Source organism: Schistocerca serialis, chromosome 3 (assembly GCF_023864345.2).
Source record: "Schistocerca serialis cubense isolate TAMUIC-IGC-003099 chromosome 3, iqSchSeri2.2, whole genome shotgun sequence".
Lineage (NCBI taxonomy): Eukaryota > Metazoa > Arthropoda > Insecta > Orthoptera > Acrididae > Schistocerca > Schistocerca serialis.
Window position 1 is genome coordinate 785,997,065 of NC_064640.1, and position 17,802 is coordinate 786,014,866.

Sequence of the window (17,802 nt, forward strand, 5' to 3'; positions counted from 1 at the left end):
AGTTCTCTAAAATCTTTAATGAAATTACAAAATGGCGCCAATACTGTGGAAAGTTACCAAATTATGTGGCTGACTCTACCGAGTAAAGATAACGAGATCTCCTCATCTGAAACAGCTCACGAATTCATACCTAACGAGACAGGAGGAGACGGCATATTATAAGCAATTAAGTGACAGAAGTTGTGTGACAAATTAAGTAAGTAGCGAACTGCTCAGAATATGGATCGCACTACCTCAATTGCGACTCTTAAATTTCCCCCATATCAGCCAGTGTGCACCGACCAACGTATCAGATGGTGCCTGGAAGATGAATCATCCGGAATCTTAGTTCAAAACCCTCAACTGCTCACAAAAAAAGGCTCTTCTTGGAGGGGATGACTCAATTTTGTTGCCAATGTGACAAATAAGAATATCGCTTACTTAAGAAAAAAGACAGGGGAACACAGAAGAAACTTTCCACTCTTCGCATACAAAACACACATAAACAAACACGATATAGGTACTCCTGTGGACCAGTGTCTCCTCGACTGGTCAGCCTCTTCATGCCAAACGCAGTGGTGGAAGGCGACTCATTCTATTGACTACACCAAAATTTTGGAGCGAAAATAACTGACTTTCGCACACTGGTTTGGTGGCGTAGCCGCATTCCGTCCTTTGATGTGCGCAGAAAAAAGGCAAAAAGGCCGTGCTCAATTATTCTCTGGGGTCGGCAGTGGCGGCACGGCGTCCTCTGCCTTGAGGTGCAGGCTCTGCCAACAAAGCACGGAGCAGTCCACGACCCTACTTCCGCAAAAACTGTCCCATTCCTGGGGAAGCTCGTATCTCCTTATGAGACCTACTAACCGCCACATGCCTACAAACAGGAACTACGACCACACTGGGAACACACATTCGTAGTGAGAAAAACGCAAAGCTTTCCTCCTAAGCACACACGCAAGTACGCTCAAAAATAACCACGAAATAGTGACAGAAAATGAAACAGCAACACATACCGATATGTGACAGTCATAACGCAGCTTACTGTTATATTCATCCTTGGCCATTAAGTGTTAATATTTTGTTCAAAAATGGTTCAAATGGCTCTGAGCACTATGCGACTTAACTTCTTAGGTCATCAGTCGCCTAGAACTTAGAACTACTTAAACATAACTAACCTAAGGACAGCACACACGTCCATGCCCGAGGCAGGATTCGAACCTGCGACCGTAGAGGTCGCGCGGTTCCACACTGAAGCGCCTACAACCGCTCGGTCACTCCGGCCGGCTTTAATATTTTGTTGTCATGGCTGTTATAGCAGAGCTTTTTAATGGATTTAACTGCCTGTTTTTAGCCATACTTTTCTTATCACACAAAAACAGCATAAAAAAGAGAAGAATAATTTGATGTGTATAGGAAATGCTGCAAAAAATATTGACAAGAATAATACCACAAGCATTACAGCTAGAGAAAACAAGGAAAATCGTGACAGTCCGAGACACTACAAATCTGTGGGTCTATTTTGTCAGTGCGGTCTAAATATGAATATAGGTGCCAGGTATTCTAGAGAACTACCTTCTCTGTTAAGTGTTGAACGAGAAATAACCTAGCGTTTTTAAATTGATCTCCTCTAAGTGTCCTATGTAGTTGACCTCTCGAGAGGTGTACAGAAGTGGTTGGAATTCTACATAATGTTTTCGAGACTCCACGTATAATTTAATTATAACCACATAAGAACCGAATAACTTAAGATTCTCTTCTGAAAGAAAAGCTACGAAAGTTAATATCTTAGAATTAATGGGGTATTTAATAGTTCTCGTAAGCCACTTAAACTATTTAAATCTCGTATGTTTATGGCAGTATCCAAATATACTGCATATGAAAACCTAAGCTTTAATTTAAACTACTTCAATTCAGACTTTGTAGCAACTAGTTGACTAAAAGTAGCTACAGCTTTAACAAGAACCAATGAAAACTTATGGCTATACATACCTCCAAAGTTGTAACATTTAAAGTAACGCCCTGTAAGTCGGTCCTACGCCTGTACATGCTCGGTATATTCCAGCTGCGATTCCTCTTAGGATCCCATTCACCAAGGGCCACTGTAGTTAAAGAGAGTTCGGGAGAAACTTGATATATTTCAGTAACATTGTAAATTTCTCCTTTACGCAAGGCTAACACAAACTCTGTATTAAAAGGGATGAATGCGCCAGCGAGAATGTTATTGATATCGAAACCTTCTTCAGCAATCATCAGCCATTTCGATTTTGAGATCGTGCTTTGTGCTAGCTGCAAGGGAAAGAAAAGGAAACAAATCAACAATCATACTTAATTCTAAAGCGCTAAAATGTTAATTTATGGTAAGCACGAAAAGCCGACGCATGGCGAAGCATATTTTACACAAGAAAGAAATTTTTTGATACTAGAGGAACAATGAAGTTCCGGAAGGTGCCTAGATATTAGAAATGCAACATCGGTATACGTCTTTTGCAACTAGTACTCAAAGTAATTCTGTTGGTCTCCAAATCTATCAGTCATCAAATATATTTCTCTGATTACGTTTACCACGTATATATAAACAAATGTAATTAGTCGCCGGCCGAAGTGGCCGCGCGGTTCTGGCGCTGCAGTCTGGAACCGCGAGACCGCTACGGTCGCAGGTTCGAATCCTGCCTCGGGCATGGATGTGTGTGATGTCCTTAGGTTAGTTAGGTTTAACTAGTTCTAAGTTCTAGGGGACTAATGACCTCAGCAGTTGAGTCCCATAGTGCTCAGAGCCATTTGAACCATTTGTAATTAGTCTTTTGCAAGAGAATATTTATTTTGTTTTTAACCAGACCTGTTTCGTCTATTCATGTTAGGCATCATCATTGATTTTGTATGTTTCCTATTCTTTTTGTATGTTTCCTATTCTTTTTGTGTGTGCATTGGTTCTTGTGAAAGCGTTAGATAAACACAATATAGGTTTCCAGTTGTGTCACAAGTATGCTTTTCATTTCACATTATCTTCCTTCGTCACTATTCATATCACTGTACTCATGGTTATGTGCAGTGAAATGAAGAGTTGTGACATGCTATGGATTGGAAACCTGTACTGTTATCCTTTAGTGCTTGTACAAGAATCAATGGACACGCGAAAAGAATGGAAAAGATAAAAATGTGAATATGTGAAACATGTTTGGTTAAAAACAAAGTAACAATAATTTGCAAAAGTCGGATGACATTTTCCCCCTCACTCATAGTAGCAACTGAAGAATAGTTGCAAATATTAGCCGGCCAGGGTGGCCGAGCGGTTCTAGGTGCTACACTCCGGAACCGCGCGACCACTACGGTCGCAGGTTCGAATCCTGCCTCGGGCATGGATGTGTCTGATGTCCTTAGGTTAGTTAGGTTTAAGTAGTTCTAAGTTCTAGGGGACTGATGACCACAGCAATTAAGTCCCATAGTGCTCAGAGCCATTTGAACCATTTTTTTGTTGCAAATATTAACAATATATATCTCTCTAATTTTTATAATCACGTACAACAAATGCTATTGTACTTCTTCGTAGAGCTTTCCTAGTCCTGACCCACGTGAAAGTCCCCTAATTAACCAAATAACTTGACGTATAGCCGCAAAGTGTCTTATGTTCACGAACAACTCATAACGTTTGCATGTCCTCTTACTAGCCGGTTTTCAAAACCAAATTTTGTTCGTTTTGTCAAGATGCTAGAAATTTTGTTTGAAATAAATGGGCTGAGACGCAGATTACACTACTGATTTTCTACTTAAAAGGAGTCTGGATCGATGTATAAAGACGTTTCACGAGATTGTATTTCTGTCGCTTCAGACTATAAATGTGGAAAAATAACATCTCCGGACTGTAACTGTAGCCAACCGAGACAATCCATCCAGGATCTTCGCAGCGACTGTCTTTCTGCTCTTGTAAGGAAAACTGGATTGACTTCCTAGAGGCATCCGCATCGGCGATACAATGGATTGAACACCTTGAGGTTGGAATATAATGCCTTTTATATCTATATTGGTTGTGAAAATTGTTAATTCTTTTATGCTTTTTTTGTAGCCGCTGTCTATTATGACTGTACCTTTATTGGCACGTAATGCAATAAGCTAAGTAAATAATAAATAAATAGTTACTATTTACCAATATTTTCGTTCCTTTACTGTAACTCATCATACTCCCAAGAAATACAAAAGCGGACAGGCATTTAATGTAAAATAATCAGTTTTGTGGTAGTACATTCCTGTGAGCTACGTCTACAAGAAAATTTTGATAAATCAGTGATGAAGAGGACAACGGTGATAAAGATCCTACAGATCGTACAGAGTACGAAACCTTTTATAATTAAGCTGCTTAGGACAACCAGATTTGTGACACGCAGTTAGCAGATGGAAAAATCATTTACAGTAAGTCAACTCCCTGTTTAAGGAAAACGTTAAACGGCCGTTAATATACACAGCACAGTCCATGCGACAAAATAAAGAAAACTTGAACTTCAACTGCGTGACACGGCAAATAACATGTATCATGAATAGTGAGATAGCACCTAAATCTTGAGACGAAAGTTCCTTTAAACTTTGTTCGGAAGTCGAATTCTGTGAGTCTTTTACATCAATGACAAAGGAAGAAAAATTCTTGCTATAGAGCCGACCTAAGAAACATCGACTCAAGTCAACTAAGCGGCGCTAGTAAGCGTTTCATTAGTGAACCGCAACGAAATTCTGTGAACTTTACTTTTTCCTTGTGTTCTACGCTTACATAGTGAGCCATTAACAGCTGCCTACGTCTGAATCTCCAGTGCTTGAAACATCTAAACACTTCCATCGAGCGAGCAGTTTCTTTTAACTGTCGCTGTCGACAGGGCCAGCTGGAAAGTGAGGCCGTAACGTTTAAGTATCCAACCATTGCTCAAGAGACTCGGCGTTACGGAATCACGAAAGGTAGAAGTCCACATAATTCAACAGACGGTGTCAGAATGCGACTGGAAGTTTTCACGCTTGAAGAATGAATCTGTACACCATGTAATCTTACTGACACAACATGGTCGTAATAAAAATAGAGCAACCATTCCGTTATGAGTTCAGACTTGATTACAAGGCAGTATACAGTGATGAGCCAAAAAATTATGATCACCTGCGTAATTACTTACTTTCCCGACTTTGAAACGAAATCATTGCTGATTCTGCGTATCAGGGATCCGACCGTTCTTTGGTAAGTTTGTGGACGTATGTGGCATTAGATCCACAGGTCATCTAATTCGCGTAAATAACGGGCCGCTGACCTGCATACGCGGTAATAGCGCCCAACAACGACCCAGATGGGTTCCATAGGGTTTACATCAGGCGAATTTGGTCGCCGGGACATCAACGTGAGTTCCCTATAATGCTCCTCAAACCACTATAGCACGCTTCTGACTCAGTTGTTGTTGTTGTTGTTGTTGTTGTTGTTGTTGTGGTCTTCAGTCCTGAGACTGGTTTGATGCAGCTCTCCATGCTACTCTATCCTGTGCAAGCTCCTTCATCTCACAGTACTTACTGCAACCTACATCCTTCTGAATCTGCTTAGTGTATTCATCTCTTGGTCTCCCTCTACGATTTCTACCCTCCACGCTGCCCTCCAATGCTAAATTTGTGATCCCTTGATGCCTCAGAACATGTCCTATTAACCGGACCCTTCTTTTTGTCAAGTTGTGCCACAAACTCCTCTTCTCCCCAATTCTACTCAGTACTTCATCATTAGTTATGTGATCTACCCATCTAATCTTCAGCATTCTTCTGTAGCACCACATTTCGAAAGCTTCTATTCTCTTCTTGTCCAAACTATTTATCGTCCATGTTTCACGTCCATACATGGCTACACTCCATACAAATACATTCAGAAACGACTTCCTGACACTTAAATCTATACTCGATGTTAACAAATTTCTCTTCTTCAGAAACGCTTTCCTTGCCATTGCCAGTCTACATTTTACATCTTCTCTATTTCGACTATCATCAGTTATTTTGCTCCCCAAATACCAAAACTCCTTTACTGCTTTAAGTGTCTAATTTCCTAATCTAATTCCCTCAGCATCACCCGACTTAATTCGACTACATTCCATTATCCTCGTTTTGCTTTTGTAGATGTTCATCTTATATCCTCCTTTCAAGACACTGTCCATTCCATTCAACTGCTCTTCCATGTCCTTTGCTGTCTCTGATAGAATTACAATATCATCGGCGAACCTCAAAGTTTTTATTTCTTCTCCAAATTTTTCTTTTGTTTCCTTTACTGCTTGCTCAGTATATAGATTGAATAACATCGGGGAGAGGCTACACCCCTGTCTCACTCCCTTCCTAACCACTGCTTCCCTTTCATACCCCTCGACTCCTATAACTGCCATCTGGTTTCTGTACAAATTGTAAATAGCCTTTCGCTCCCTGTATTTTACCCCTGCCACCTTTAGATTTTGAAAGAGAGTATTCCAGTCAACATTATCAAAAGCTTTCTCTAAGTCTACAAATGCTAGAAATGTAAGTTTGCCATTCCTTAATCTTTCTTCTAAGATAAGTCGAAAGGTCAGTATTGCCTCACGTGTTCCAATGTTTCTACGGAATCCAAACTGATCTTCCCCGAGGTCGGCTTCTACTAGTTTTTCCATTCTTCTGTAAAGAATTCGCGTTAGTATTTTGCAGCTGTGACTTATTAAACTGATAGTTCGGTAATTTTCACATCTGTCAACACCTACTTTGTTTGGGATTGGAATTATTATATTCTTCTTGAAGTCTGAGGGTATTTCGCCTGTCTCATACATCTTGCTCACCAGATGGTAGAGTTTTGTCAGGACTGGCTCTCCCAAGGCCGTCAGTAGTTCTAATGGAATGTTGTCTACTCCCGGGGCCTTGTTTCGACTCAGGTCTTTCAGTGCTCTGTCAAACTCTTCACGCAGTATCGTATCTCCCATTTCATCTTCATCTACATTCTCTTCCATTTCCATAATATTGTCCTCAAGTACATCACCCTTGTATAGACCCTCTATATACTCCTTCCACCTTTCTGCTTTCCCTTCTTTGCTGAGAACTGGGTTTCCATCTGAGCTCTTGATATTCATGCAAGTGGTTCTCTTTTCTCCAAATGTCTCTTTAATTTTCCTGTAGGCAGTATCTATCTTACCCTTAGTGAGATAAGCCTCTACATGCGTACATTTGTCCTCTAGCCATCCCTGCTTAGCCATTTTGCACTTCCCGTCGATCTCACTTTTGAGACGTTTGTATTCCTTTTTGCCTGCTTCCTTTACTGCATTTTTATATTTTCTCCTTTCATCAATTAAATTCAATATTTCTTCTGTTACCCAAGGATTTCTATTAGCCCTCGTCTTTTTACCTACTTGATCCTCTGCTGCCTTCACTACAGGCACGGAAAATTGTACTGCTGAAAGAGGAAATCGTCGTCGGGTAGGACATCCAGCGTGAAGGGATGCCGATTGTTCGCAGCTGTCAGCGTGTCTTTGATTACTACCACAGGTCCCACCCAAACGCAGAAGAATGTCTCCCATAGCATAATACTGTTCGCACCAGCCTGCGTCAGTGTTGCGCCGCACGTTTCGAACCGCCGTTCACTTCGATGGCGGCGTTTGTGGAGACGACCAGCGACCTAGTGTAACAAAAATGTGATTCACTCGAAGAGCGGACACGTTTCCACTATCGACGGTCGAGTTCCGATGGTCCTGTGCCCACTGCAGTCGTAATTGACGATGTCGTCGGGTCAACATTCGAACACGTAGGGGTCTACTGCGGTGCTTCGTGGTCAACGGTGTACGATGAACGGTGTGCTCCGAAACACTTGAGCGTCAACAAGCAGTGTGCTCTTTCCGCAGAGATGTCACAGATCACCATCTATCCTTCTTTACAGAGCGGCCAGGCCTTCGAACCTCACGTTCTGTGTAGAGCCGTAGACATCCAACGATTTGGCGCCTAGTGGTAGTTTCACTTTGTAATTCCTAGGTATTTAGTCGAATTGACAGCCCTTAGATTTGTGTAATTTATCGTATACCCAAAATTTATCGGATTTCTTTTAGAACCCATGTGGATGACCTCGCACTTTTCTTTGTTTAGTGCTTTGTTATCGCATCAAATGCCTGCAACGCCAGCAGCCGGCATATAGCGTCGCGGTGAGCAGTGGTTATAACGTTTTGGTTTATCACTGCAAATAGCCAGAAACATGTACTAACTATGTAGACCTAATGCTGTAAATAACAATCTCGTGCAATGAATCGCGTTTCGTTATTACGTGTTCATTTAGTAAGCGCGAAAGCTTCACAGAGATGCTGAACTTACTCCAGTGGCAGACGCTACGGGAGAGACGATCTGCATCACACTGTAATTTACTGTTAACATTCCGAGAGCTTACATTCTTAGAAGCGGCCAGCAATATGTGGTTGTCTTCTACATTTATCTAGCGAAAAACTATGAAGTAAAATTAGAGAAATTCGTGCTCAGACGGAGGCTTAGCCGGCCGTTGTGGCCGAGCGCTTCTAGGCGCTTCAGTCTGGAACCACGCGACTGCTACGGTCGCAGGTTCGAATCCTGCCTCGGGCACGGATGTGTGTGATGTCCTTAGGTTAGTTAGGTTTAAGTAGTTCTAAGTCTAGGGGACTGATGACCTCAGATATTAAGTCCCATAGTGCTCAGAGACATTTGAACGATTGAACGGGGGCTTACCAACAACTGTTCGTTCTAAGGACAGTTCGCGACTGAAAAAGGGAAGGGTGGAAGTAACAGTAGTACACGAAGTACCCTACCCCACGCACTATAAGGTGGTTTGCGGAGGACAGATATACAGCGTGTTACAAAAAGATACCAAAAAACTTCGTGCAGCTGAAGAAGGTGTCATGAGGTATAAATTGAGGATGGGAACCCGTGTCCGGAAACTGACGGACCGTTGGCGGAAGTTCTCACAATGATCTATATCTACATCTACATGGTTACTCTGCAATTCACACATAAGTGCCTGGCAGAGGGTTCATCGAACCATTTTCATACTACTTCTGCACCATTCCACTCTCGAATGGCGCGTGGGAAAAAGGAACACCTAAATCTTTGATGTTTGTTATTCAGTGATTGTGAATGACTGCCACGATCGCTGGTGGAGAACATGGGGCTAGCCGCTGCGAAGATAGGCCTTGTCTCCTATGGATGTCCTTTACCTCGGTGGGTGGTGGTTTTGGACACAGGTTTGGATCCAGGAGTTCTTTTTTTTTTCATGCACACCGAAAAACATTGGAGATTTTAGAGGGTTCCAGGAAGAAAATGAACTGTATAGAATACGAGGCCCATCTACACAGCAGCTAGCTCCATCTGCTCCATTGCTGATCGTGGCAGTCAGTCGCGATCACTCAATAGCAAACAACATTTCGAGACGCTCCGCAGATGGTCCGTCAATGTGCAGTCACGTTTGCTGCCGAAATGGTGACTACTGGCAGGAGCCGCCGCCTATAACTTGGACGTCCTGTAACGTCGTTGAATGACGTTTCCGGATATTGGTTCCTATCCTCAATTTGTTCCTCATGACACCCTCTAAAACTCTACGATGTTTTTCGGTAACACACTGTAGATGTAGGTGATTGACAACTCGTAGATTGCGATGAGGCCTAGAGGAGTGAGCCCAACTAGGTCGTAACATATGACAATATTCAGCATGTCTTGCCACTGGAATGAAAAACCAAATGTCTCCAAGCACTATGAGACTTAACATCTGAGGCCATCAGTCCCCTTGACTTAGAACTACTTAAACCTAACCAACCTAAGGACGTCACACACATCCATGCCCGAGGCAGGATTCGAACCTGCGCCGTTCCGGACTGAAGCGCCTAGAACCGCTTGGCGACAACGGCCGGCACTGGAATAAAACCGGGAAATGTTATGAACTATTGATTGGTATCCGTTGGAGCGACGAGATCTGGTCACGCGAGAAATGTATTTCTCGTTAGGCCTAAAGTGTTTAGATTGCTGTATATTTCATCTCAATTACGAGTGCACTGGATTCGACTTCTAAAGTTTCTACATGCTGTAGAGAACTGAAGACACATCACACATCTTTCTGCTCAGAAACAAAGGAATTAATGTAAATCTTTTTTCTAGGTGCTTCCCATCTTATATCAGTTCAGTATTACTGAACTTGTAATCGTCTGCCGGCCGCTGTGGCCGAGCGGTTCTAGGGGCTTCAGTTCTGAACCGCGCTGCTGCTACGGTCGCAGGTTCGAATCCTGTCTCGAGTGTGGATGTGTGTGATGTCCTTAGATTAGTTAGGTTTAAGTAGTTCTAAGTCCAGGGGACCGATGACCTCAGATGTTAAGTCCCATAGTGTTTTGACCCATTTGAACCATTTCTAATCGTCTAGTGCATCTGGTATTTTTAGTTTTCCTACTGACTGCGTGACATTAACTCTTGATTGAGATTTTGGTAAGATCAAATTGCAGATCTGGTCTATATCTTCTCTTGTATCTCCGTTTTGGATGACTCTACGCCATGTACTTTGAGTACAGTGGCTTGAGGAGTAACTATGTAGATGTCGGTCTATGTTGAAGTCACCTACGTGGATATCCCACCCAGGCACTTCACTTCTCCAACCCTATCACAAGAGAGGCCTGAATCCTGCTAATGAGGCAGTGCTGTTTCACTGAATCATTTACGAGGATCCCAGTGGTGTTCGTTATAGTTTCCAATGCTGCAGGCATTCGTACCAGCGCTTCCCTGGAGCTGTATGATTAATAAGTGTTCGTCGTGCGGCTGAACGTGGTTAAGTGGGCAGTTAGCGGCAGTAAACTGAAACCGTTGTTCCTAAGAAACATTAGAGTATGAACGTCGTTGTACTATAAGGGACACTATTGTCGTATTAAGTATCGCTGCGCCATAGTTGGCACCACTTGCAAGAACATTGGTCTGTTCACTCGCTACTACGCCTCGTACATACACGGAGCTCAAAGGGAGTACACCTATCGAGCTTCTTAATGTTTTCACGCAGGATGCAAGATAAAGTAAACAAAAATTCTAACCAAGTAAATGTGGACCATGCTGTATGAGACAATTCAATTTTCCTCTCGAATGATTTCTTTTATCTCATCATACATTGTCTCAATCTCTGCATCAGCTGCGGTGCTAGTTGGCATACAACCTTCAACGACTATGGTGGGTGTTAGCTTCCTGTCTGTCTTGGTTACAATAATGTGTTCACTATACTGATCGTAGTGGCTTACCCGCATTCCTATTTTCTTATTCATTATTAGACCTACGAAACCTGTCTAAAAAGTATCCGAACTTTGGCCAGAAAAAATATTCCGAATACCTGACGGGGTTGGGACTCTAATCCTGTTCAAAGGTGGCCCCTTGTGCTTGCACACACTTAGCCTACCGATCCTTACACCGCTGGAAACACCTCTGGAAGTCTTCTTTGGGAAAGGTGTTCAGTTCCGTCGTCGTGTTCCGCATTATCTCTTCTCTACTCTCAAAACGGGATCCTTTCAGTGGCGTCTTCAATTTTGGAAAAAACCAGAAGTCGCAAGGAGCCATGTCTAGAGAGTAGGCAGGTTAGCGAACGGCTGTAATTCCATGTTTGGCCAAGAAATTTTGGATCAAGTGGGATGAATGTGCGGAAGCATTATCGTGATGCAGTTGCCAGTTTTTCGCCGTCCACATGTCTGGTCTTTTGTGCCGAACTGCGTCACGGAGAACATCTTGATAGTACTCCTTTGTCACTCTTTGTCCTTCCGGTGCGTATTCGGGATGCACAATTCCACGGACATCAAAGAAGACAGTCAGCATCACCTTGATTTTGCATCGCACTTGCCGTACTTTCTTCGGCCTTGGAGACTCGGGATGCTTCCATTGCGACGACTGTCTTTTTGTTTCTGAGTCGTACCCGTACACCCATGACTCATTTCCAGTTATCATGGTGTTCAGAAACCCAGGATTAGTGTTGCTGGTGTCCGGAAGGTCCTTGTTCTGGCGACAACAACTAGGGCACGAATTTCGCAGCCACTCGGTGCATGTTCTAACCATCACACAAAATTGCATGTGCAGAATCTTTACTCACTCCAATCTCTTGGGCAATCTCCTGCACACACTGGACTCGCATTCGGGAGGAAGACGGTTCAATCCCGTCTCCAGCCATCCTGATTTAGGTTTTCCGTGATTTCCCTAAATCGTTTCAGGCAAATGCCGGGATGGTTCCTTTGCAAGGGCACGTCCGATATCCTTCTCAATCCTTCCCTAACCCGAGCTTGCGCTCCGTCTCTAATGACCTCGTTGTCGACGGGGCGTTAAACACTAACCACCACCACCACCACCACCACCACCAATCTCCTGCACAATCAAACGACGATCTGCCATCACCAAATTTTGCCTCCTATCAACAACAGCTGCACTCCGAGCAGTTTGGGGCCTGACAGAGCGCTGGTTACTCTCCGCTGATGCGCGGCCACTTTTGAATCGGTTGAACCACACCTTAATTTGTGTTACACACATCGTATCTTCTCCAAACACTTGCTGAATCTTACGAATTGTTTCGCTTTGAGAATCACCAAGCTTGACAAAATTTGACGCAGTATCTTTGCTCAACACGTTCAGTCATCTTGAGAGAATCGGCAATCCGACGAACACGTAGTGTAGCACCTCACTCAGCGACTGACGCGCTGGAAGGCGGGGACAAAATTCACGCATGCGCATAAACGTCTCTTCCTTTACTGTTTACAGTGGCGCCGCGCTATCGTCTCTATTTTGTGCGCGAAAATCAAAGGTCAGATTCTTTTTAGACAGACCTCGTACTTCTGCGTCACCGTATCTGATTTTGTATTTTTAACCCAGAACTCAGCTGACCAGAAGTCTTTTTCCTTCTACCACCATACTTCACTAATTCCAACTACATCTAACTTCAGCCTACACATTTCCCATTCTAAGTTTTCTAGCCTACCTACCCGATTAAGAGATCTAACACACCCCGTTTCCTCCCGTAAAATTCCAGATTTGTTTTTCCTGATAACGACATCATCCTACGTAATCCCTGCCCGAATATGAGACTATTTTACCTCTAGAATATTTTACCCAATACGATATCATCATCATTTAACCTTACAGTATAGCTGCAGGCCTTCGGGAAAAATAATGGCTGTAATTTCCCCTCGCTTTCAGACCTTCACAATACCATCACAGCAAGGCCATATTGACTGATGTTACAAGGACAGATCAGCCAATTATCCAGTGTGTCGTCCCTGCAGTTACTGAAAACTCTGCTGCCCTTCTTCAAGGACCGCATATTCGTCTAGTCTCTTCACGGATATCTTCCCGCTACGGTTGTACCTACGGTACGGCTATCTGTATCGCTGAGACACGTAAGTCATCTCTCCTCGACAAGCTCCATGGCTCTTGGCGGGGCTTTTATCTTACGTAATCGAATTTTAAGATTTTATTCGGTAAAAATTTGTTTTCTCTGCTGGACTGCTAACTGGAGGTCATCTTCACTTCATTGTATGTTTACTTTATAACCTGCAAATAGCAGAGGGCTGCAACTTGAGTCAGCGAAGCGGGAAGGTCGACCGAGCAATATGCATGGCTTGCAACATCTCAACCGATACTGAGAACAGAATAAAAAATTCGGAGGCATTACTTTTCAGCACGACCCCGTAGATTAGTATGTTTATCTAATTTAATTGCTGGATAACTATCTGTTTTCCTTTCAAGAAAATACGTAATTCGGCGGAAGATAGCAAAAACAACTAAATAATTATATACCTGCCACATCTGAAATCAGAGCTACGACACGAGTTACGATTATGATAATGATGTAGATAAATCATGCACAAATTTCAAGCAGTATGTGAAACTATAGACAGGGCATGCAGAGACAAAACCTGGAAAGAAAAGCTACAAACATTGTTTTTTTTAACTTTGGCGATAACATACGAGATGTGTTAAGGCGAGAGATAGATAGACGAAAAGAAATATAACAGCACAATACAAGCAGCAAAGAAAAATGCATGGAGAAGGCATGGCTACGCAAGAAGAGACTTCATTAAAAGTGGAAACTTTTGGAATGGGTTGAATGTACGTGTCAGTAAAGAGCAAATAACATAATACAGAGATGGATAGAAACAGCAAGTGAATAGAAAAGGAGGTGGAAAGCTATCCAGAGAAAATCCTGAGCTACAGCCTGAAAGGAAGGAGCGACATAGGTCGACCAAGGAAACAATGGATATAAGCACTGCGAAAACGAAACAGGGTAGCTGCCTAATTCATGAAAGTAAGACGAAGACTACTATTCCCTGAACCAGAGTTGTGCATCTGTCTTCGACTTTCTTGCTACCAGATACTATTGCGCTAAATGATATGTGCGTACTTAACGAAAGTGTAAATAATTTAATTCAAATAGACTTTCCTGTAGCACTAATACTAAAGAATTTACGTAGTTTAATTTCAGATAGTTTTGTCAGTACCCCTAATGTAAGGTGTCAGTTTAACTGCATCTCTTACGCATATTTACCACTGTATCTTAGTGCTTCTTTGTCACTGAATTTCTGTAACATTTAAATTCGTCACTACAGTTAGTAAACGCAGGATCAAAAATAATGCTCACCGTCTGTAAAGAAAGATGAATTTTTTTACTGTGTAACATGACGATGAAGAATGGATTCTGTTCATTGCAAGACAGTCGGCTTACGACGCTTCCTTCAAACTTGATGGAGCCAGCCGGAATAAACAAGTGTGAAAGCTCTTTTCTGAACTTCGTTGAACTCATACTGCTTCGAATATCTGAAAAAGAAAACAATTTTATCTGGAATATTACAGGAAATAAAAGTATCTAAACCATTATGAACATTACTCCGAAAATGCAAAATATCAAAAATGCATTATACAATAGCAATATTATTATTCTAAATGTGTTTCATGTGCCATGTTAAAAAGTAATCTGGACGAAAAAAAAATGAATCGGGAGGTTTCAGACATCAGTCCAATGACATTACGGTGTTTCACTAATCATACTCCTCCCGCTAAGATTTGTACACAACAGTTTCTCTCTGAACTACGTACTGATGCGAACAGTTTTATGTGGTACCTGATCTGCTGCACAATTTATAATTTTTCTAGTACGTATATCCCTAACAAAGGGTGTCATATAACAGGTTATAAATCGTCCTGCTTTCGAACCCCCGATTCTGATTTGGTTGAAAAACATTATTCCCTGAAGCCACAGAGATATTTCCTTCTTTCCAGTCCACTGGTACACAGCTGCCCCCAATCTGGTAGCAACTTGATACATCTGCATTCTGCATTTCTGTAATATGAGAAATAAGACACATGCAAGTTTGAGCATGTCAGCAGGTCTCGATGTGTCTGAGAGCTTGCTGACTAAGCATATGTCCACATCTTACAAGGGAACCTCCCCATCGCACCCCCCTCAGATTTAGTTCTAAGTATGCACAGTGGATAGGCCTTGAAAAACTGAACACAGACCAATCGAGAAAACAGGAAGAAGTTGTGTGGAACTGTGAAAAAATAAGCAAAATATACAAACTGAGTAGTTCATGGCAAGACAGGCAACATTAAGGACACTGGGACCGCAGCAGCGCCGTGGTCTCGTGGCAACGTGAGCAGCTGCGGAACGAAAGGTCCTTGGTTCAAATCCTCCATCGAGTGAAAACTTTAATTTTTTATTTTCAATTTATGTGACAAACTCTTATGTTTTCATCACTTTTCTGGGAGTGATTATCATATCCACAAGAAAACCTAAATCGGGCAAGGTAGAAGAATCATTTTACCCATTCGCCAAGTGTACAAGTTAGGTGGGTCGACAACATATTCCTGTCATGTGACGCACATGCCGTCACCAGTGTCGTATAGAATATATCATACGTGTTTTCCTGTGGAGGAATCGGTTGACCTATGACCTTGCGATCAAATGTTTTCGGTTCCCATTGGAGAGGCACGTCCTTTCGTCTACTAATCGCACGGTTTTGCAGTGCGGTCGCAAAACACAGACACTAAACTTATTACAGTGAACAGAGACGTCAATGAACGAATGGACAGATCATAACTTTGCGAAAGTAAAGAAAATAAGTTTTCCACTCGAGGGAAGACTTGAACCAAGGTCCTCTCGTTCCGCAGCTGCTCACGCTAACCACGGGACCACGGCGCTCGTGAGCCTGCAGTTTCCTTGCTGTTGCCTATCTTGCGCATGGACTACTCCGTTTGTATATTTTGCTTATTTTTTTAATAGTTCCACACAACTTCTTCCTGTTTTCTCGACTGATCTGTGTTCAGTTTTTCAAGGCCTGTCCACTGTGCCAACTTATAACTAAATCTGAGGGGGGTGCAATGGGGAGGTTCCCTTGTTAGCACAGCCACTCTGACATTGTACACACGCAGCCCTCCTGCCATCCCCTCTGCCTCCTTCGTCGCCACATGTTTTGTTTTGTTCTGTTCTGTTAGGTGCCAAGTGGCGTGAGGTGCAAGGAAGAATATGACAGGCTTTGGGTACACTCTGATTGGGTGTTTCGTTTTTAATATAGGTAAGACACTAGGTTATTGGTGGTGGTGGTGGTTAGTGTTTAACGTCCCGTCGACAACGAGGTCATTAGAGACGGAGCGCAAGCTCGGGTTAGGGAAGGATTGGGAAGGAAATCAGCCGTGCCCTTTCAAAGGAACCATCCCGGCATTTGCCTGAAACGATTTAGGGAAATCACGGAAAACCTAAATCAGGATGGCTGGAGACGGGATTGAACCGTCGTCCTCCCGAATGCGAGTCCAGTGTGCTAACCACTTCGCCACCTCGCTCGGTCACTAGGTTATGACTGAGAGAGTGAAATATATGTGTGTTGCCTTACCCTTTCTCTGATTCGCGTATTTCCAAGAAAGCTGAATGTAGTACGTAGCTCTCCTACCTACACTGAATTTGTTACCGATGAACGTACATTAGCCGGCCGGTGTGGCCGAGCGGTTCTAGGCGCTACAGTCTGGAACAGCAAGACCGCCACTGTCGCAGGTTCGAATCCTGCCTCGGGCATGGATGTGTGTGATGTCCTTAGGTTAGTTAGGTTTAAGTAGTTCTAAGTTCTACGGGACTGATGACCTCAGCAGCTAAGTCCCATAGTGCTCAGAGCCATTTGAACCATTTTTTGAACGTACATTATTTCTGTTTCAGAAAATAATCAGACTGTACCATAAGGGTAAGGCACCAAAAAGTATTCTGTTCTTTCTTCTAACAGAGTTTTGAATCATTCCCTCAAGGGCACTGTCTGGTATTTCGATTTTTGTTCCTTCGGTTTTGCAGAGACAAAATAAAATGTTGTATCATGCTTCAACAATAAATCCAGGTACACCATCATCAGAAAAAGAAAGGTAAGGATTTAAGGCGCCGAGGTCATTAGAAATGGACCATAAGCTTGAATTAGTAAATCTGGGAGGGAAGTCAGGTGTTCCCTTCCCTAAGGACATGTGTTTACTCAAAAACCACGTTCTTGAAACATACTCTATTCATTTTTATTGTACCCAAAACTGTGGTGAATTAGCCTGCCTTATGCTGAGGTTGCAGACTTACTACGAGGGTTGGAAATTAAATAGTGGCAACTACACTCCTGGAAATGGAAAAAAGAACACATTGACACCGGTGTGTCAGACCCACCATACTTGCTCCGGACACTGCGAGAGGGCTGTACAAGCAATGATCACACGCACGGCACAGCGGACACACCAGGAACCGCGGTGTTGGCCGTCGAATGGCGCTAGCTGCGCAGCATTTGTGCACCGCCGCCGTCAGTGTCAGCCAGTTTGCCGTGGCATACGGAGCTCCATCGCAGT

General features: G+C 42.9%; 1 protein-coding gene across 2 annotated transcripts in view; it reads right to left on the bottom strand.

Moving 5' to 3' along the window:
- Positions 1 to 17,802, bottom strand: part of LOC126469584 (glutamate receptor ionotropic, kainate 5-like) — a 228,937-nt gene that overhangs the window by 123,118 nt on the left and 88,017 nt on the right. The window contains exons 3-4 of one of the 2 annotated variants that reach the window (XM_050096699.1): positions 14,582 to 14,757; positions 1,969 to 2,265 (exon numbers count right to left, since the gene is read on the bottom strand). In XM_050096699.1, coding sequence (XP_049952656.1) covers positions 1,969 to 2,265; positions 14,582 to 14,757 — 473 coding nt within the window. The remainder of the gene's footprint in view (positions 1 to 1,968; positions 2,266 to 14,581; positions 14,758 to 17,802) is intronic. The other variant, XM_050096700.1, reaches the window with a different exon arrangement.